Source organism: Propithecus coquereli, unplaced genomic scaffold (assembly GCF_000956105.1).
Source record: "Propithecus coquereli isolate 6110/MARCELLA unplaced genomic scaffold, Pcoq_1.0 Scaffold5, whole genome shotgun sequence".
In the NCBI taxonomy this organism is placed as follows: domain Eukaryota; kingdom Metazoa; phylum Chordata; class Mammalia; order Primates; family Indriidae; genus Propithecus; species Propithecus coquereli.
Window position 1 is genome coordinate 15,607,237 of NW_012150840.1, and position 22,455 is coordinate 15,629,691.

The window sequence follows — 22,455 nt, forward strand, 5'->3', positions numbered from 1 at the left end:
AAGCACTTGGAATGGGGCTTGATAGGTGCTTAATAAATGTTTAATACTATTTCTTATTTCAAGTTATGTATGACTATATTCTTATATAATAAAAGTAAAAAATTACATAATAAGCCAAACATGATAGGAGAAAAACGCTTCAAGTAATATGTCAACAATATAAAAGAGTCCCAGATATGAACCTTTCCTGTTGAATTTCTAAAGAGAAATAAAAGTCCAGAATAATTCCCTATTAAAGTCTAAAGAATCTAACTTGAAAGTCCTCTTTTCTTTTCCCCTGCTACTTCTTCAGCTATTCTCTTCCCACTCTCTGGAGGTGGGGCAGGGGGCTGGTGGTGTTCATTCACATGATGGGATAGAGTTAGAGTTTCTCCATCAGCTCAAGCCAGACTCATGTTTCAATTGAATTGCCTCTTCAGTGTGTTATTCAGACTCTTATGTGTTTTTTTAGCAAAAATGACTTTGAAAGGTCAATAGAACACATAGCATTATTACAGCTATAACCTAAAGCTATCACATTTAGCCCCAGGGAAATTACTGCAGGCCATGGGTGTTCCTTGATCCCCAGTACAAATCAGTCACTGCTGTTGCCATGCAAAGACCACAGCAGGGACTTACTGTGTCTGTGGAAGACAGGAGACAGGGAAGATGGGGTCCATGACCTCTATGCTTAAATTCAGTTGGCAGAAATCCAACAGGTTAATCATGTTGTTAAGCTGACATATTAGGGAAGAAATCCATCGATTGCTACCACCTCCTCTTTCAAAGAGATATTCTTCTTCTTTGTGAAGTCTGTTGAAAGTTCCCCTCTTTTCCTTTGATGTCCCTCTAGCATAGAAAACTTGGAAATTCTGTTTTTTCCATGACTGTTGTGTTCCTGGCCCTATAGCGCTTAATTGAATATGGGCATTGGGAGATTTTTGAGCAGGAAAGGGGCGTAAACAGACTGGCCTTTAGAAAAATAATTGTGTCAAATGAATCAGAAGAAGCAGAAAGAAGGAAAAGGTGATCACTTTGAAAGTTATTGCAATGATGTGGATAAGAAGTGTTGATGGACTGAACCAGGAGGTGGAAATGGAGAGGTTTGAGTAGAAAGAGTGGGAGAATGAACGAGATTCACTGACTAAGATGTGGGGAGTGAGGCGGAGCAAAAGAGGCCTCCAAAACTTTGAGTCTGAGAAGCTAGGAGAATCATTAGGTCTTTAACCAAGGAATGTAACCAGGAACATAAAGGAGGAGCTATTAAAGGGGAAGGGAAATGTTAAATTTTGGACAAGGTATGGATTTGGGTGTCTAAAGGGCATCCATGCAGTGATGTTTCGTAGACAGTTATAAAAGCAGCTTTGAGTTCTGGCCAGAGACGTAGATTCTGGAGGTTGCAGGTATGGAGATGGATGTGATTACTAAGGGAGTGAAAAAGAAAGAGAAGAAGCACCATGCATGATCAGAGACGAGAGGAATATTGAAGAGGAATGAGGTCTCAGGAGAGACAGGAGAGGGTTACATCAAGAGCCCAAGCAGAAGGATGAGTGTTGGAAAGAGAGATAGGCACGTGTCCCCTAAAAGGAGGAAAGGGAGAAGGCTAAGTGATGATCCAGGTAACATTTTAGATGGAGAGGAAAGCAGATAAGTAGGTTTATGTTACAATTCCCAGCCTTCTTGGTGAAGAGGCTGATGAGATCTTGTGCCAGGAGTGAGGGATGGGTTTGGGTGTCTGAAAGGGGCAGAAAGGGATTGGAAGAGCTTCTGAAGGGAGCTTGGAAGAGCTTCTAGGGATGGGTTTGGGTGTCTGAAAGGGGCAGAAAGGGATTGGAAGAGCTTCTGAAGGACCTTTGAAAGAGAACTGATAAGGATTGGACATGAGGATTGCTTAAAGACACTAGAGATATACCAGCCAAGGTAATTTTATGAATTTATAGCTTTTTGTTCTAATAAGAGAAAACCTTAAATATGTCTCTGTGGAGGTGTAGCCCAGAGAGACTAATCACTATCTCCAGAGATGTTAAAGCTTGGATACTCCCCAAACTGTTCCCAGTTATTAGAGTGTAGGGGTTGGCATTACATGGCACAGACCTCTCTAGGTTCCTGGTGTCACCATTGCCAGTTACAATTTTTAGTAGAATTGGAGGTCTGTGACCCTGAAGAACCTGAGGATTTGTTGCCAGCTCCAGCCATGTTCCCCAAGGACAGCTTTCTAAGCAGAAAGAAGAAAGCAACAAAGAAGATGGGGTGGTGCCAGTATCAGAAAAGCAAAATTTTCCCCAGCATTGTGTTCTGTGGCCCTCTCTTGTAAGAAAGACTGAGAAATGATTCTAAGACACAAATTTTCATTTCAGCCAATTAGTTACAGATGAGTAGATTTCAAAGCAATCAGTAAATTTATAGAATCATAATTTTAGAGTTATAAGAGATTATATAGCAATTCAGGCTAAATACTACCCTCGTTTAAAGATAAGACTAGATGGTTTAAGTAAATTACTCATGGAGTCACATAGTTGAAAAGCCAGAATTAGAACTCAGGTCTTTCTACTCCAGGTTTTCTACTCCAGGTTCAGTGCTCTTTCCATTGGACCAAGCATGCTGCCACTCTAGGAATGGAAGGCACTGGAAAGAATTGTGGAACCTGTTTGGTACATCTTCGTCCTAAAGCAGAGGTTCCTGAGCTTTCTGCCCTGCCTCTTCCTCTGATTTTTCTTCTTTCCTACCCACATTTTAGAACCTATAAAAGAAATCAGTCAATCCTTGTTCTCAAATACTGCAAATCAAAGAGAAAAGCCTCGCATGAAAGACAAGTCTTGGATATTTATAATTTCAAGAATGTGATACTAGTGAAGCACCAGAAGCGCTAACTTCTGATAAGTGTAATTCACAGTGTAGGACTGATTAAACAATGTGTTAGGTGACAAAAATTACATTTAGCTAGATTTACCCTTTTCTGGAAATGAGAGTTTTCTACATGTGCTTGTCACTGCAGAGGGTACCATTTCCAGACAGCTTTGGTTATTTTCTTAGATAGTCCTATAGCACCCTGTACTTCCTCTTTATTCCTCCAGTGTCTGTAATATATTGTTCAATGTCTGTCTTTTCTGCTAGTCTAATCTTTGTAAGGGTAAAGACTGTCCTTTTCACTACTGTATGCCCACACCTACCAAACTGATTAACACAGGTTAGAGGTATTGAATGAATGAAGTTTAGAATATTTTGTAATTTTTTGTTTTAATATTAATAGCATCTGTGCTCAGGTAATCCGTTGTCTCCTCGGTATTTGGGGAAAATGGCAAAATGAAAAAAGTATGTAAACTATACATATACATATTCAGTGACCTAACTTTATGGAGATTTAATTTATTTGTCATATATAACTGTAAATATGTCTTCCATAGCAGGACTTGAAAATTATAGAAATTGTGTTTTTGAAAAGTAATATATTCCTATGGTAGAAAAGAAATTACAAAAGTATAGTCAGTGAAAAGCCTCCTTTCTCCTCTTTTCCTTAGTCATGCAGTTCTCCTCTCTAGAGGTGATCCGTGTTACTGTTTTTTTTTACATATCCTTCTAGAGATGTTCTTTGCATTTACTAGCAAATAATGTGTGTGTGTAAATGAACAGATGGGAGTACACAATACGCATTTCCCTGCATTTTCCTCTTTTTCACTTAACAAGCTGTCCTTGAGATCATTCCATATCAGTTCTCGTTTCGTGTGTGTGCTCAATATTCTATTTTGTAGATTAGATGTCTGCAAACTACAGACCTTGAGTCAAGTCAGTCCTCTGCCTGTTTTTGTATGTCCCATGAGCTAAGAACAATTTTTAAATGGTTAGGAAAAGAATAAGATTTTGTGGCATGTGGAAATCATATGAAATTCAGTGCCCATGCATAGTTTTATGGAAACACAGCCACGCCCCTTTGTTTACATACCGTTTATGGTTGCTTTCAAGCTACCATGGCAGAGTTGGGTAGTTGCAACAGAGGTTGCACAGCTCATAAAACCTAAAATATTAATTATTTGGCTTTTTGCAAAAAAAAGTTTGCTGACCCCTCATATGGATACAATATAGTGTATTTAATGACTCTTTTGCTATTATAATGCAGCATTGAATAATCTTGTATGTAAAACATTTCACACATGTGAGAAGAACTAGAGGATACAGGTCTGGAAGTAGAATTGCTTGTAGAGTTTTAAATTCTGTGTGGCATGTTGAATTTTTCTAATTCTGTTAATTCTGCATCAAGGGAGAAGGCAGGGGAAGAAGGGGGAGAGTGAACAAAGAGATCTTTTTTTCCTCCTGGTGAAATGGTTTGTGGCACTGACAAAGTCAAGTTCCTGTTGGGAGGCCTTGAAGAGACTATTTGGCTCATATCAGAGGGAAAGGAAAGAAAAAGAGGCAGTAGTTGCTGGCAAGTCTTGGGGGAGAGGAGCCGAGCCAAGCTTGTTCCTCCTGAAGGCATGCCTGGTGTAGGCCCAGATGCAGGGTGGAGGGAAGTTTGTGTACTTATCTGGGGGAAGAGGGTAGGTGGATTAGCACACAGGTGGAAGTACTTGCCTCTTAATAACTCAAACCAGAGAAACATGAACTATAGGGAACTTTATTAGGTTTATGTTGCTTATTCTAGATGAAATGGTGCTAATATCATGATGCACAGCAACCTAGGCAATTCTGAGACCTGTTCAGAAACATTGTATTTACTTATTTCCCCACACTTACCTATTCCTTCCCTGTTTCTCTTCTTTCAGAGAAGAAAAATATCAAGAAAAAGTAAATCTTTTTTCATCTTCCATTTTTTCCCCTCGTACTTTGAAGCAGTAACCACTATTGCTACCTAAGGTATTTCATCAAAAGTGAAAGCGGCAGAGTTGAGAGTAAGGACTAGTTAACCTCTCTCCTGTCAGGGATGTGAGAACTCAGCAGCACTGAGTCCTCTGTCCCTGCTTCTCCCCCAACTTCTGACATTCCCTAAGTGGAAGACAGAGCCATCCGCTTTCCCCAGACCACTTACAAGCCTTTGGAAGTCTTAGTATCAGTTGTCTGCTTTCTGTCCTCACAATCCAAAGGTATTGAATTCGGGAAAGGAGCAGAAGCAGATGATACCATTTAATTACTTGTAAATTATTGTCCTTCCTCTCCACTTGCACATTGCTCGATTTAAGGCATTTTTTTCTTAAAAGCTCTAAGGAATTACTTAAGGAAAGTAACCATGTTGGGAGATCTAGCTTTTGACTTAACATTGTCACTGTTTGCTGGAGGTCCTTTAGTTAACAGATGAGAATGTCAAAGATTCATGAAGGTCTTTTGTGACAGTTAATAGACTCACATCCAGATGTTTGCCTTATTTTGTTTTTATCATCTCATTCAAGAAAGAGGGGAAATGGCGGGAGAAATAATTATGTAAGGAATTTTGCTGTCCTCTTTTCTTCTCCTCCTCTTTCTTTTCCTCCTTATTCCTGTCTCCCTTCTACCCTCCTGCCACCTCATTCCCTACCTCCCATTTTTTTTGTTGTTGTTGTTGTTTTTTGAGACAGAGTCTCACTCTGTCACCCTGCGTAGAGTGCAGGGGCATCTTTGTAACTCACTGCAGCCTCAAATTCCTGGGTTCAAGCAATCCTCCTGCCTCAGCCTCCCAAGTAGCTGGGACAACAGGCACGCCACCACGCCTGGCTAATTTTTTCTATTTTTAGTAGAGACAGGGTCTCACTCTTGCTCAGGCTGGTCTTGAACTCCTGACCTCAAGTGATCCTCCTGCCTCCGCTTCCCAGAGTGCTAGAATTGCAGGCGTGAGCCACTGTGCCCAGCTCATTTTCATTTTTTAAGGCTAGTCCAAAATGCTAATTTTAGCTGCTGCCCTACACTTAGAAATTTGGAAGATTTTTGGGGTCCCTGATTAGAAAACCATTATTGAAAGTTGAGACAATAAACATGTTTATTTTATCTCTCTGTTTCTCCCCTTTTTTATCTCCCAATATTTTGAGCAGATTCATATTCAAAGGACCGGGGACCTTGGATAGTAAAACCAGTGGCTTCTTCTAGGGGGCGGGGCGTCTACCTGATCAACAACGTAAGTACGCAGCTGATGGCAAACCTCTTTCCTTACTTGTTTTTTTCTCCCTCACTCTTTGTCCTGGATACTAACTAATATGGTTCCGTTTCATTAAGAGCAGATGTGCCCTTCTGAAATCTACATTCAGTAGTGACTTAAGGGTAGATATGTGTTGGCTGCTGTTCACCTTACTGGCAGGAACTTCCTCCTGCTCCAACAGTTAGTCCATAGTTTAATAAGTCACTTCATGAAATTTTGGGGGACAGCCTTTTGTGTCAGCAGAAAAGAGGTACCTTTTCTGCTTTCAGCATATTGCCTTGCTAATTAATTCCTCAGCACTAAGCATTAATTGGTAGCATATATGTTTAGCTTCTACTGTCAGCAGAACTTTGGGTTCCTGCTCTCAAGGTTATTAAGCAGATTAACATTAATTTGGCATCCTCGCTGCTGCTGCTTTCCCCTTCCCTTCCTCCATTTCTTCTTCCTTCTGTCTGTTCTTCTCTTTCTTTTTTTCAAAAGCCATCAATATCTTGATTCTTTGCAAAATTCTCATTAAAAGTTGTTTTAAATTGAATACATATATGGAGTAAAAAAAATTCCAACTCATTTCACTCCTTAGACTTACAACACTTAGTAACTTAATATAGTTGATTTATTTTTTTCTCTTCTTGACTTTACATTGTATTTGTTAATTCTCAATTTGATATTTGTTGAGCTCACATCACATCCTACCCTCCCTTCCACATTCCCATCTCTAAGTTTGATTAGTTTTTATTTTTATATTTTAAAAATTTACATTTCTCTTCAATAACTATGATTCAATTTCACTGTTTTATCTATAAATTGAATAGAAAATTTAAACTCAATAGAAACAGACTTTATAGCATCAGGATTCTGAAATTTAACCAGTGTTTAGGTTCACCTTAAACCTTTTTTTCATTCTTCGTCTTGAACATTTGGTGGGCCCTTTCAGCCTGGAAACTAGAGTTTTTCTTCAGTTCAGGGAAAATTATCCTCTTATTATCTTTGTCTCTGCTTTTATAACTCCTTTCTAAGGAATTCTTGGTCTTTCCCTTCATGTTAACTTTTCTCTCATTTTTAAATTCTTTGTCCTTTCCTCGTCTTTATCTTCTGGATCACTAGTTTGAGCTCTACCCATTTTGTTATTCATTCATCTACTGTATTTTTATATTGGATATCATATTTTGGTTTCTGGAAACTCTTATTTTCTGATTTACTTCATTTTTATTTTTATTTGTGAATAGCACCGTGTTGTTGCTTAGTGGATGCAGTTTGCCTGCCTGTCTTTCTGAAGTTACTAGTTGAAATTTTTATAAAGTTTTCTTCTGTTTTTCAGTTTTATTGGGATTGTCTTTTTTCCTGCCATAGGATTTTCTCAGTTTTGATGATCCTTAAGTATTGGGACATATTTATGAACAAAAGACTGGGCTGATTGAAATTGGTAGCTGGCATGGGTCTTTCCTACGGTTGTATAGGACTCTTTCCCTTGTAGCCTTTCTGTGGAGGAGGATGACTGAGAGTTTTGTGTAAGGGCAAAGCGCATTGACTGTCACGCTGTGCTTTAGGTGGATGTGGGTCACAACACGTGTGAGGAGTATGTCCCTTCCACCTTGCCAAAATAGAATGGGCCTTATTGCGAATGTAGAGGAAGATTTTGGTGATTTTCCTCTTGGGCAGAACTACCTTTCCTCTCTTTTCCTTTTTATATCTGTTGGGGTTAGAGAGGCCTCAAATTCCACTCTTCTCTGTCGGATCCCTATACCCACACGTCTGCTGGCATCGCTGCTGAATGATGGCAAAATGCTGTTTGTTAATTAATTATCTGATTCTTGTTCCTTGGCCCACCCCAGTCTTCATGTTTGTTGACTACCAGCTTGGAACTTTGCAGGGGCCTCCTTGGGAAGATCACTCTCACTTCTCGTATTTTGGCCTGGGGTTTCCTCTCAACATGAGCCCATCTGCTTTCTATCTTTTAGGATTTCCTTAAACGTTTGGTCTGTTCTGGCTCCTTTTACTTTTTTCTAGCCTTGTTTTCATTTCATTCGTTTGAAAATATCCTTTTCTGTCCTTCCAGTGGAACTCTGGAAGGAAAGGGTAGCGGGGAAGGTAGATGTGTTGTATGTATGGCCAATGCTCCATCTTAAATTCCCTAGTTACCTTTTCACATTGAGCTATTTCCTCTATGTGCAGAAACTAACTTTCTGAGGAATCTTTCACATTGAAAAATCCTTAAATTCAGTCTGTGCTGAAACTATACAGTGATGGCTAGATCTTTCATGCTAATAAATATAGGATCTGATTTTGATAGAACAACTACTACAGTTCCACATCCAAGCTACAAGTTCCGTTACCTGGCCTGGGTCACTCTGGAGTCCTTTAACCCTGAGTCTCATGTGACATAAGGCCTGGTCATTTGCCTTGGCTCTCTCTTTTCTTGTCTCTGCTGTGACCTTGGCGTGAAAGCTCCTCTCCAATAGCTTTTCCTTCAGTTCTGTGCCAGGAGCTCCAGTGTTGTTTGAATCTCATAGACGGCACTAGTTTGGGTTTGGGTTTTAGCTGCCAAATGAAATTGCTATTGAAAGTCAACTGTGGTACAAATTTGCCTTTTATTTTCTTAGACGTGAGTCAAAAAGAACAGGATCTATTCCCAGCTCATCTGGGACTTTTTTTCTTTTGGAATGCTCTTTTGCCCTAGTGATTTGTTATTTTAAAGCTAGCATCATAAAGAATACAAAAGTTAAACTTTCTCTGGTAGGGCTGAGAACCCTGTGCCCTAAGTCTTCACTGGATACCGAGTCTCAAAGGGGGTGACATGTCTTTAGAGAATGTGTTTGGCAGGGTATGTAATCGTCTTTTCCTTCCTCCCACCTCTCTCTGGGCTGAATCCCTTGAGACCCCCTGCATAGATCAAAGCACTTGGCAAAACCTTTTGCCTTCCCCCTCCCCCTTTGCGAAGCTTTGGAATGAGTCTGATTCTTGTAGGTATTTAGTGGAGGTGCCAGACAGAAGCCTGGGAAGATGCCAGCAGGCATGAGGGGAGCTGGCAGCATGTGGACATAATGGGAAAATATTCCCATTTCACCCCCAAACTGGAATTTTATCACCTTTTACCCAGACCTACAAACCATGTTGTTAATACTCCTCTTTCTCCTTACACAGAAGGCCTAACCATCCCTTCTTTTCCATACCTGGATCCTTTCCCATGGAATATGTGACCCATTAGCCAACTGGATGAAGTAACTCTTTCCAAGGCTGCTGCCTGCTTTTCTTTTAGATTTGTGGGGGAGAGAGAGGGAGTGCTAAGGGGGGAGGGTCTGTGAGCAGGACTAATGGGGGCCGGTGAGGGATTTGGCAGGGGGGTTGGAGTTAGTTGTGAGGGCCAAATGAAAACATCTCTCCCTGTCTTCCCACTGGAGTGAGAGGGCCTCTTATTAAAACTTCCCTAGAATAGTCATAACCTTTTGGAAAATATCTGCAAATAGCAACTTTTACCATTCCGAGAACAGGATAAAGGATAGAAAGAGCATTGCTTTTATGTAATGCTAAAGAGAGAATTGTGGACTCCTGCAGATGGAAGCATCTTGGTTGGTTGGCTAACATGGTGTCTTAATGATGTACTCTTTATCTCTAGAGGTATAGTATAAAGGAACAAAGTGGTGTTTGCTCCAGTTCCTTCAGTAACCATGACTAAATGCCATATTTTCCCAATTTAATACATTCAAATCGAGGAGGGCAAAGACCTGGTGTTTCCTGATTAAGGTGTGAATTTGATTATGGAAATCAGATTTTTGTCATCCTTGTCTCACACATTATCCATGGTAAAAACAGTACTAATATATTCCCTGAGATTTTGACATATTGGGAGAGTGTTAGGTCACTCTATTCACTCCTAGACTTGTGAATATAGTTCTGTACTCTCTTCTATTTGTTTATATATTTTTATCTTAGGTCCTCTCTGTTTTTCTCATTACTTAACAAATATTTAGGGAGTGCCTACTGTGGACCAGGTGCTGTCACTCCTTAAAACCTTTTGAGAAATTCTCCTAATTCTTACCTATCTCTCTTACAACTCAGTGCCCTGCTCTTGAGTAGGATGGCATGTGGCATGCAGTAATGAATGCTGTCAAGCTGTGGAACTTAGAAATTAGAATCACATAGATACTATTAAGTTTGCAGCAATAATGATAAGTGATATTTACTGAGCATTTAACATGTGCCTACCACTGTGCCTTCCAAATATAATCTCATTTAATCTTTATACAAACCCTATAAAGTAGTTATTATTAAATACTTCCTTAGTAAGTGGTAGAGTCCAGGTTGTAACTCAAGTCTAGCTTATTCCAGAGTACATACTCTTAACCTCTGTATCATTCTTCTTCACAATGACTTAACAGATACCATGAGCTTTAATCTTAAGGTCCAGTAAGAAAAATGGATGTGTTTCCAATTTTCTCAACAATTCAGATTCCTGCTTTAGCATACTTTGGGAGGCAATGAGTTAATGGGGGATTGATGAAACAGGCTTGAAGATATAAAAATGCTTTCATTAGTTGCCGTTCAGTGTATAATACTATGCAAAGAAACTGTATACCAGAACCATCTTTTTCTTCTATAAGCTTACGGTTTAATTCCCAATGCAGATAGAAAGGAGAGGTAAAGACAATAGAACAAATATTAAAGTTACCTAAACAATGTAAGGGTTTATGTTAAGTTTAGTAACTCAGAAGATAAATGTGTACAGTGAGGAAGGGAAGAGAGGATATGGGCCTGGGCAGTAGGTGTGTCATGGAGTGAAAGACCACTACCAGTTTATTTTCTGGTTTGGAGGAAAGTTGAGTGGATTTGTATCTCTTGTAGCCTATAGATGTTACTCAGTAGGGAGAGAGCTGTGGTTGTTTAATTTTAGGTTTAGAACACAGCTATATAATGATTGCCTCAGTTCTTACTAAGCTGGTTCAAAATGGAGTTAGTGCTTGTGAGAAACCGATCAAGAAATGTAAGGGATTCAGGAAGTGGTATGGGTGATTAAGTTTGTTAGGGATGAATCAGTACTGGTGTCATTGTGTCCATATGATGCATAGAGATGGGCGGTGAGAGCTGTGTTCTGACTTGGAGATAGGAAGAGTGGGAAATGAGAGGGGAATCTTACTATTCTGACTCTGGAGTTGCTCATTGTGGTTGTGTATAATGTTATGGGTCACAAAATTATTTTTATTTTATGAACAATTGTATGTGGGGTAGGAAATGCATTATTACAAAGACAAACTTTTGAATTTGGGGGCAGAGTACTGGGGAGAGGTATGAATAGTGCTTAAAAGTTAAGTCTCTGAGGCAGACTGCCTGGGTTCCAGTGCTGCTCTGTTGCTTATTAGCTCTGTGACTTTGAGCAGGTCCCTAACCCTCTCTGATTCTCTTTTCGTCTGTAAAATGTGGATAGTGATATACCTGCCGCCCAGGGTTGGGTAAGGGTTAAGTGAAATAATTCTGTGATATACACTAGAACAGTGCTTGGCACATAGAAATGTTCTGTATATTTATTAAATTTTAATTGTTTCTGCAAATGTTCATAGTTATTTCTGTTGCTGCTTCTGTAGCTATTATCATCATAATTATTATCATTACCACTGCCCTTTTGTGGGACCCTTTTGTCCTACATGGATTGTGCTGACTTTCAACTGATTGCTCTGTCTTAATCTAATCAAACATGGAGTTGTTCTATTTCAGATACTTTAATCTTACTGTTTCCTTAATCTAGAGCCCGTAATAACTTCCTGCTTCCCACCATGTTAAAAATAAACTTCCCTTGCCAGATCCCTTGCGCAGATCCCTTTGCCAGTGGGGTCACTCCCTCCTTGCTGTCTTACCATGCCTTTATTATTTCTCAGTTCAGTCTATTAGCCCTACGTCTATGAATCTGTCTACCCTCCTTTTGACTGGACTTTGCACATGCCCCCTTCTCATGATGGCCTCCTTTCCTCTCCACATGTGCTTGATAGCTTCCAACACTCACTTCTGCACCTACTCGTCCAGGACAAGCTTTCCCCAACTGGCCCACCTGACTGGTTTGCATTTGACTTTGCAACCTGACATCTTGTATTTGTGGATATGCTGTTTTGTGTTCTTGTAAATTATTATATATATTTTGCTGTCCCTCTACCTAAATATTAAACTCTCTGGGGATAGGGGCTACTAAATCTTAAGTTCTATGAGGGCAGAGATTGTGTCTATTTTCTTCATTACTGTATCCCAAGTGCCTTGTATAGTGTCCAACGTACTCACTATTTATTGGATAAATAACTTTTTTATTGAAGAAGTCTTTTTTTTAAATTTTAGAATATTCTAGGGGTACAAATGTTTTGGATATATGAATTGCTTTTGTACAGTTTGAGTCAAAGTTGTAAGTGTGTCTATCATCCATATAATAGTGTGCACTGTACCCATTAGATGTGAATTTACCCACCTCTTCCTCCCCCCTCCCACCCGCTAGATTATTGAAGAAATCTTTAAAAGATTTAATTCAGTCTTTGCATACAGTTACTTAGGAAGTGCCCTTAAGAGAATCAATCAAATGTCCATTTTGTTTCACAGAGGAAATGCTAGGATCCATTGTGGATCTGTAAGTTTGCTAAACAACTTAATGAAAACCTTCATTTAAGAATAGTGGTAGTATTTTTAAATTTCCATCATAGTTTACATTTGGGAGAAAGCAAGTTTTTATTTTTTATGTTGCTCTTATTTTCTTGGCATATAACTATTAAATATCATGTATGTAAATGTTTAAAGCTGTTTAGGCCGTATTAATTATGTGAGAGGTGCTGTGTAAATTTATTTTTCCCCCACTGTAATTAGATACCCACAGAATTTATGGAATTGATGTATTATGTAGCCTATTGAATATATGGGTACCTTGGAGGGAAACTTTTCCTAGAGTTTTAGTTTTCTATATTATCATTTCTTAAAAGGTTAAGAACTTTGCTCCCTTATTATAAATTAGGATTCCTTTGCATTTCTACGTTTTCATTCTTTCTCTTTACTCAATAGCCAAACCAGATTTCCCTGGAAGAGAACATCCTGGTCTCCCGTTACATTAACAACCCCCTGCTCATAGATGGTGAGTTGTGTTAGGCCCTTGATGAAATTGGACTAGATCTTGCTATACTTTTTAACCTTTTCATAGTCTTCTTTAGTAAGTCTTTATTAAGCTAGTGTGAAATTCTTAGCACCTGTGGCTCCAGAGATGAGGCTTGTTCCATACCTACCTCATGGAATTATTTTGAAGATGAATTGAGATAATATAAGAGAAAGTGCTTTATAGGTTATACAATAATTCGTACATATGTATGCAAACTATGCAGTATATATAAAATTGAACTATATACATGCGTTAAACACATTATATATATAATAGCATAATGTACTATGCATGTATAGTACAATTATATAAATTATTAGTTATGCTCAAAATGTAAGGTATGTGGGCAGTATGTTTTTCATATGGAGAGGAGGAATGTTGTTTCTTTCATATTTCTTGGTTATATTGTCCTGTTGATTCTATTACAGAAAACAAAGGAACTTAGTTTTTTGTAAAAATCCAAACTTTTTTTCTAGATTTCAAGTTTGACTTGCGCCTCTATGTGCTCGTGACTTCCTATGATCCTCTTGTCATCTATCTCTATGAAGAAGGATTGGCTAGGTAAGAGACTTTGTTTTTGGGTAGAGGGGTGGAGTGGGTATATTAGACTGGACCCGCTAAACAGTTTATTAAGATCAGACTGTTTCTTTCTGTTATGTTCATCTTAAGAAAATAAAATATATATGCAGATGGACTTCAGATTACTGAAATCAGTCTTACTAGTCTACATTCTCACTTGCATGTCCACACATATAAGTATATGTAAACACATACCTTTCCCAGCAGGGATCCAGGATCACATGGTATTTTCATGCAATGACAATTGTTATGACGACCCTAGGGTATTAAGATAATTTGCCATTTTTCTTCAGAATAGATCTAGAAAGAAAAACAAAATCCCACATTTATTTACCTGTTATATACTAGGCATTTATTTTAATCCTCACAACTACCTTATAGTTGATGCATTTTTGCAGTTGAGGAAACTGAGACTTAAAGAGGTGAGGGAACTTTAACTCACTTTTCTGAGATCTTTCAGCTGCTTGGTGGTGGACTGGAGATTTGAACTCATGGATCTGACTCCAGAGCTCAAGATGAGAACTGTTTTATTTCCTCTCATGTTTAGGGGGTATTAGATGCTTTTATTTTTAACATTCAAGTTATATATACATTGTTCTCTTTTTCTTGAGGTGCTTTTTAAGTTTGAAGGTAATGTGACTTACAAGATTAAATTCACGTTGTAATAATTTGAAATTTTGTTTTCCATATCTACAGGTGACAGTGGTTTTTGTACACCCTTGAATTGTTTAAAATAAGTATGTCACTTTGCTATGCTTGTGTTCTTTCCCCCACAAAACCAATTTTATTTTAATCAAATAGTTTGTCCTGAAGTTTTTTTATGCATAATGGATTTGTTGTTATAGAGCATAGCAATTTTGGAGGCGGTTTGCATCTGTGAGCAGTCATGACAAGCTAAAAAATATGGTCTGTGTATTTTTCTGTATATTAGAAAATGTAGTTTGAAGATGGGAAATACCATGGATAAAAGAAGGCTACCTATTTAGGTATAGGTACTTTGGAAAATATTATTTTACTCTGACAACTATTATTTTAGAATAGTATTTTAATTATTTTGTATACTTTTTTTTGATATATCCTTTGACCTAGAATCAGAGTGAGAATGGACTAAAAGCTTCTAGCTGGTTGAGCTGTCTTGACTTCGCCTCTAGGTGGCAGTGACAGCATTTATAAGCTCTGTCGTATTCTTAACTAAGATTTATGAATTTGAGCCTGGGAACATTGAGGGCTACCTAAACTCCCTAGTTCTGGCCTCTTCTTCCTTGGAAATTGAGATTGGGGAGAACTAAAACATGTCCCAGTTATTGAATAAAGGGCTGGACCAGGCATCTGAACAGGAACTGACTACTAGTTCTAATCAGGTTTTTATAGGAAAGAAATTCTCTATGGGTTTGTAGATGCATGTGCACTCATACTTTCAAGTATAGATATACAAGACTAGGTATAAAAGCCTAGTCCCTATGTTATCCAGAACAAAATGAAGATAAAATATACCACTAACTTCTGCTTAGGTATGCAAGGCGCTGAGGATTTTCAGTTTTGTAATTTGAGACTTCTGAGCTTTTCCTCTTCAATATTATAAGCTTCTCCATTCTCCTTCCTCCACTCATCCTCACCTCTACTCGTCTCCTGTGTTCTGCTAGGGAACTAATTATGTCCTGACACAAATTGGACTTTGCGAATAGAGAAAAGATATCAAGGTTATGCTTCAGTGTTTGTCAAGGATACCACACCAGTATGTTTTGCTTAATATTTCAAAGATATTTCACCCACAATATTAATAGCTCTCCCTGTGGGTAAAATTTGGCATAGTTTTAAGACCTTCATGGTTCAGAGCACAAAATGAGAGCAGTACCAATGTTTATTTTAGTTACTACAGATACACAAGCACTTTAGCTATTGGTTGTGTGTTGGAAGTCAGAATCCACTGAATTGAGTAACCTTCCTCTTTTGTTTCCAGCAGAAAGTGAAAATAAATAAATAAATAATATATATATATATATATATATATATATATAAAAATCAATAGATGCTCTTTCTCAAAATAATTAGGAAAACAGGTTTTTAAAATGTCAGACCAAATTGAACCAAAAAACAACATAAGTTTTCAGGGCTTTGGTTAGGTTCTTCTGAAAATAAGGTGAACGTAAAAGCTTTATCAAAGCTTTACAAAAAGATGATACATAAGCAGTATGATGGATTATTTGCTGGAGTCCTGTGAAGGTACATTGTTCTGTGCAGTAATGTCAATGTGCCTGAGTTCTTGTGTCTTTGCTCACTATGTGTCTTGGCATTCACCTGCTTTTTTTTAATCCTCATAACTGTGTCATTACATTCAGCAATAGTCTGTAGCATCTCCAGATCTGCACCTTGCAGTAATCTTGAGTCACATGCTATGTGGACATAACTGAGATACTCAGTCTGGGATGAGATCCCTAGGTCATTGTACTTTGAGGCTCAACAAGGAAAACCATCTTTCCTAAAGAGATGGAAGTGTAGGCAAATGTAATTAGTTTTCTTCTTCAGAAAGGAAGGCTCTTACACCGTATCACTTCTGTTTTGGATCTCAGATTAATGCAAGGTGACAGAAAGATTAAGTTCATTTCATGAAGCAGTTTTGTGAAATAAGTTATTTTGTTTAAATTTTTTATCTTCTTAAACTTACTAAAGAAAAAGACCCTAGTTTCTTTATAGATTGATTTTTCAGTTGTCTTTGTTTTATTATTATAACATAGGAAGTAGGAGAATTCTCAACTGTTTTCTTATATGTGGATAAAATATTGAAGAGGCATTAAAATGAAATTCTCTTTCTGGTATTTGGGTCCATTGTTTTGTGATTCTTCTAGTAGCACCTCAGAGGGTCCATCCTGCTTTTGAATTGCTGTTTTGTACCAGCAGGGGACACTCAGTTTCCAGAGAGGGGTGCTATTCTCTACCAAAATGGTGTAGATTCTTTTTCCTGTTAGAGGTGAATCCAAAAAGATTTTGTCCTGGATTTTATAACTGTAGGTAGACCCAATATTCGGTTTAAATGATTTGACAAAGCCCTTTTTGAAACGAAGCTAATAGTCAAATTTTCACTCAAACAGGAAAAATAAAAAGTTTAAAATAATTAAAACAAAATTGAGTTGAAAGCAAATATGTAGTCAGAGAGCCAAAGAGAGGTGGCACTCGCAACCTGGGGGACATGAGAGTGCCTCCCCAGGGAACTGAGAGATTCGTCCACCACGCTGTGGAGGTGGGAAGGGAGGACACTGAGAAGGTCCTGTCAGAACTGCCTTTTTTTCTGCCCAGCCATATTACTCAGTGAAAAGTCAGAAAAGACCCCAAAGCATTTCTAATGCCTCTCCCTTTCTCCCCACCCCCAGTTCCTTCTTCAGTAGCCTTCCTTGCTAATTAACACTGGCTCCGCAGGGATATTTACCTTTTCTCTGCTGGATTCCTGTGGTTTTGAAAGAATTCAGGTACTTGTTGGTTGCCAAGGAATTCAGATTACCTCACAGGCTGCACACTGTCCAGAATCTGCCACAGCAGCAAGTGGGGAGAAGAGACACCAACAAGGGGGAGAAAACCCTTTCCAGTGCTCATTGTCACACTCCCTGGCAGGCCTTTGCTATTTGTGAAGTTTGAGTCATTTCTGGCTCTAAAGACAGGGGATCAGGCTGGTAATCCCCTCCCAGACGGCTCTGTAGGGCGCTGCCTAGTCACTGCAGCACTTTGGCAGTCTCCGGGCTGCAGCTGGTTGACAGCAGATCAGAGAGCTCTTGGGCCTCTTGTTCTCTTCCATAAGATTTTTCTGGGTCAGGCCAGGATGAAACCCAGTGGCTCCTGGCAAGGCTGCCTGAGGTGCTGTCTCTTCATCGTCCAGGCCTCTGTGGCTCAAAATGGCTACACCTGCTGAAAGATAACTTCGTTGCCACAGCCAGGGTCTCCTCAGGGCTGGCCTTCTCTTTTCTTTGTACATTTGTAGTGAATGTTTGTTAGAAAATGTAACCAACAAAAGGAGGGGTTTAAGTGTCCCGCATCTAGACTATATATGACCCTCACCATAAGAATGTGTGGTGTCATACTCTTAGAAGAACAAAATGGTTTTTGAATAGGGGAAGAGAGTTTAAAAGATCCCACTAACTCTTTGTGCTTTTCTCCTCCTTTTGATCCTATTAGAAAAGATCTTGGCATGAGCAACTTCAGTGCAATTTCAGTTAATTCTTATCAAGTACCTGCCATATGCCTAACAATGGAATCCTTTTGTCACACAGACACTCAAGACTTTTAGACAAATTATTACCATTGTCTTGATTCTTAGAAACATTAGAAAGCAAAAAGGTGTGTCTTTTGATAATAAGAATTTGTCAGAATAAAAATATTGCCAGAATAAAGACAATCCATATTGTTTTCACTATGGGGAAAAAAGAAAGGGCACATAGTTGTATATTCATCAGTAGGCTGTGAAATAGTACCCAGGCTTTCAAATTTAGCAAAGAAAGTAAGGTTCCCCCCTTTTCTCTTAAATTAAAGATCTGTCTGTGAGAGCTTTCCTAAATCTTGATCTCATTAAGAGGGAGGATCAAGATTCAATCCATCATGTAAATATCAGTGTAAGGATAAGTACAGTCATGCACTCGTAACAATGTTTCAGTCAGTGATGGACCCACATATATGATGGTGGTCCCATAAAATTATAAGGGAGCTAAAAAATTCTTATTGGCTAGTGATTCTGTAGCCTTCATAACATCATAGCATAGTGCATTACCTTTTCTATATTTAGATATGTTTAGATACACAAATATTTACGAATGTGTTCCAGTTGCCTACAGTATTCATACAGTAACATGCTATACAGGTTTGTAGCCTAGGAGTGATAGGCTCTACCATATAGCCTAGTTGTGCAATAGATTATACCATCTAGATTTGTGTAAGTATACTCTGTGATGTTCACACAACAATGAAATCTGCTAACCACATATTTTTTAGAACATATTCCTGCTATTAAGTGACATGTGACTATATTGTAAACTTAGTCCTAGAATACCTAGCAAAGAGTTATTTCTTTTAGGTTGTTGTTATAAAGAAATTGTGCTGAAGCTTTCAAACCTAAATAGGATGAAATCTGATGGTGTGTAAAGGTCTAAATTAAAGGTCACAAACCTAAATGCTCACAAGTACATTCACTGAAGGAAGTTGGCCAGGTGGAGAATGGAAAAGCCTATGTCTCACCTAAAGACATTTACTATTCAGTGCCAGCAAGTCATTGATATTGTTATTGCCAGATCTGGTTTGTTAAGGATCCTTGAACATCTAGATTTTTATTATGAAACTTACCAATTTTTTTAGACTTTCAATTTTGAAACCATTTTGAACTTATAGAAAAGCTGTAAAAGTAGTATAAAGAACTGCCTTTTACCCTACATGTAGATAGCCCCTTCAAATTGTGCCAGTTATCCTAATAATGTTCTTTATAACAAAAGGATCCAATAAAGGATCACATGTTATGTTTAGTTGTCATGTCTTTTTAATCTCCTTCTGTCTGGAACAGTTCCTTGACTTTCATGACCTCAGCATTTTTAAAGATTACAGGCCAGTCATTTTAGATTTTCCCTCTATTTGGATTTGTCTTATATTTTCTCATGATCAGACCCAGGTTATACATTTTGGGCTACAATACCACAGAAGTGGTGCTAGTTCTTCTCATTGTGTTACATCTGATGGTACATAACTATTAAGTGATGTTTGACCATTTGATTAAGGTTGGTATCTACCAGATTCTTTCATTGTAAAGTTACTTTTTCTTTCCCTTTGTAATTAATGAGTATTTTATGAAGAGATACTTTGAAATCATATAAAATTTCATTCTTCATCCCATTTCACCCAATAATTTTAATACCTATTGATATTCTTGCCAAAATGAATTATTGCTATAATGGTTGCCAAATGATGATTTTTCTACAGGGATTCTTATTTTATGTAATGGATTGTAATCCTTTACTATCATGATTTACTTTGATGCTTAAATTGTCCCAGATTCGACCAATGGGAGACCCTTTAATCTGGCTTTTGTGTTCTTTTGACATGTCCCCATCATTCTTTGAGCACAAGATGTTTCAGGTTCATCGTGTTCTTTCTATGACCTATTCCTGGAATCAACCATTTCTCCAAGGAGTACTGGTTGCTTTTTAACAGAGAGTAGTATTTAGAAATCAATATCTGGGTGCTAGATATTCCCACTGCTCTGGGGCATCTCTATTCTCAGGTCCACCCAATTGACAGACTTAGGAAATAGATATATGTGTACATATGTACACATTTACATCTATATTTCTATATCTCTGTGTATTGAAAAGCAGGAGTTCATACTAGTACCTCCAATTCTAGTTCAGAACTACAGAGTACATTCTACCTTTTTCCCTTTTCATGTTTTTCTCTCTTTTCTCCAATAGTGAGAAATCTGGCCCCCAATGTCTTTAACATATTTATTAATTTACTCAGTTCTCTTGTGTGTAGCCAATCTCCTGATCCTGCTGGGGCACTGTCCTACTCAGATGTCCTTACTGTGTGGATTTAGACCCCTACGGGGCAACCACCCTGCTTGGATAACTTCCTTGCACTGCCTCTGGGCTGCCTTCTCCCCCCATTCACCATCTTCCACACGTGGGCCCGGGGTGCAAGAAGGAAGGGCTGCTAGAAGGAAAGTCTGATTTTTAAATGTTGGTCAAGTAATTCAAGTTTAAAAGAAAAACAAAACAAAATAAAAAACTTTTGTAGGTTAATCAGAACTTGAGTAGTAGGCCAAATCCAAGATTAGTGTGACCTCTGATCTAGACAATAAAAAGAAAATGGTGATCAGAGATGATTATGGCTTATTTAATATGGGTTTTAGTGAGCCCCATAGGATCTTACTGATTTAGGAGGAAATAGGAGCACACGTGCCTGCCGTTCCTCTGCATGGTTTTCTGTCTTCCCTATAGGACTAAGTGAAATACAGAGTGCAGCACTTTTACTCTGTGGGGAAACTTTTTCTTTAAGCTTAAGTTATTTTTTTTTTTTTACCCTTTTAATTCTTACTTTCTACTGCTCCTTATACTCTGTAGAAGTCCAATCTATGACATTAGTAATCTTGTCCTTGCTGAAGTTCAGAATAAAATGCTCCAGTGAAAAGGAAGATTAAGAAGAAAAAAAGTGAATTTTTTGGGAGGTGCAGCCGTCTTGAAAAAAGGAGTATAGGAATGACAGATGTGTTGGGTACCAGATTCCAGCTCACCACAGACTTTGTCAGGCTTTTCATGTTGACCAAGTTAGATCAGGTACTCATAGTTAGGTACAGTGAAAGCTGCTTTCTCTGAAACAGAACCTTCCCTCTCCCTCTAACTCGTTATTCTTCTGGGGGAGAGGATGGCAGGAGGTATGTCACTGTGAGGTAATGTCTGGTTGAGCCAGGCAGCCTCTGTGGGGCCAGCAAGGGCCCCTTTTGCATTTTACAAGAATTCAGAAAATGACTGACTTCCACTTGTTTGGAGAATCTCTGTAAGAGGAAGATTGGGATGTGTAGGCCAGGTTTACTCACCAGGGATTGACATGGCTAGAAGTTAAGTGATAACTGCTGGAAGTTTCTAGAAAATCTGAGGTCCTTCTTTAGCATAGACATAGTGCTCATGAAGCTCTTGTCCTTTAGCCTGGTCAACATTTTCTTTTTGTCCACATCCTTTTCCTGGCTTAATGTTTGTGTATCTGGGTTTTTGTTTTATGTTTTTTTGTTTTTTAACTTTTCTTTCTTTGGCTCTTGTGTATTTCTGGTACAGGGAATTAGTGAACGGAGATAGTGGGTGGGTGAGAAGAAATAGAGAAGAGGAAAAATTTTAAGTACTGACCTTTAATGTGGTAAAAATTCATGTTGACTTCATAGTCTGGGTAAGCATATGTAAATAATTTGTAAATCATATAAAAATAAACTTGTGGCCTTCCAGTTTTTTTTCACACACTTGGATATGCCTCTTGGGAAAACCAGTATAGTGAAGGGTGATATGGTTATAGTGGTATGTAAACAGGGATTCATATTTACCATAACCATTCGCCTTGAGTGTCCTTTTGTTGATATTTGAACACTGATGGAAAGTTTTCTCTTTTCTTGGTAACTTCCATCAGAGGCACATATATTTTATACTTTGGTCTTCTGACAGTAGTCCAGGATATCAAATTGCTACCCTGTTTTCAGTGGGCTCCATGTTTAATCCTCCTTCCAAATTCAAGAATTAGTCTCTTGCACTATGCTGTTCTGCTTTGTCTGCCGTCAATGCTGTTATTGTTCTTTTTAAATGGGTATTATAGATTTAGTTCTATTCTTTCTATGGGTATGAGCTCTAAGTCTTTATATTGCTATGCTCTCTATATTTTTTTCTTTTGTCTTCATTTTTTTTCATTGAATGCTATAGTATTGGGCACTGTGTGGGTACTCAGTGGATATTTCTCAGCTAAAGTCCAATCATTGACAACATTCTACACACAATTTCAAGGGTCGTGAATAGCTATGTTTTCAATTTTCATTCTTCCTATTGGTATAATTTTGTATATAAGAGAAGCAGCATCGTGTGGTTAAGAGCATGGGTTTTGGAGTGTGCCCAAGTGTGATCTTGGGCAAGTTACTTAATCTTTCTGGGTCACATTTAGTTTTCACATTTATTTTAAAAATTAG

The 22,455-nt window shown here is 38.3% G+C and overlaps 1 protein-coding gene across 1 annotated transcript in view; it reads left to right on the forward strand.

The window, feature by feature from the left end:
* The window catches only part of TTLL5 (tubulin tyrosine ligase-like family member 5), a 320,186-nt gene that overhangs the window by 27,773 nt on the left and 269,958 nt on the right, over window positions 1-22,455 (forward strand). The window contains exons 7-9 of the mRNA XM_012656057.1: window positions 5,973-6,055; window positions 13,100-13,169; window positions 13,667-13,751. Of these exons, the coding sequence (XP_012511511.1) occupies window positions 5,973-6,055; window positions 13,100-13,169; window positions 13,667-13,751 (238 nt within the window). The remainder of the gene's footprint in view (window positions 1-5,972; window positions 6,056-13,099; window positions 13,170-13,666; window positions 13,752-22,455) is intronic.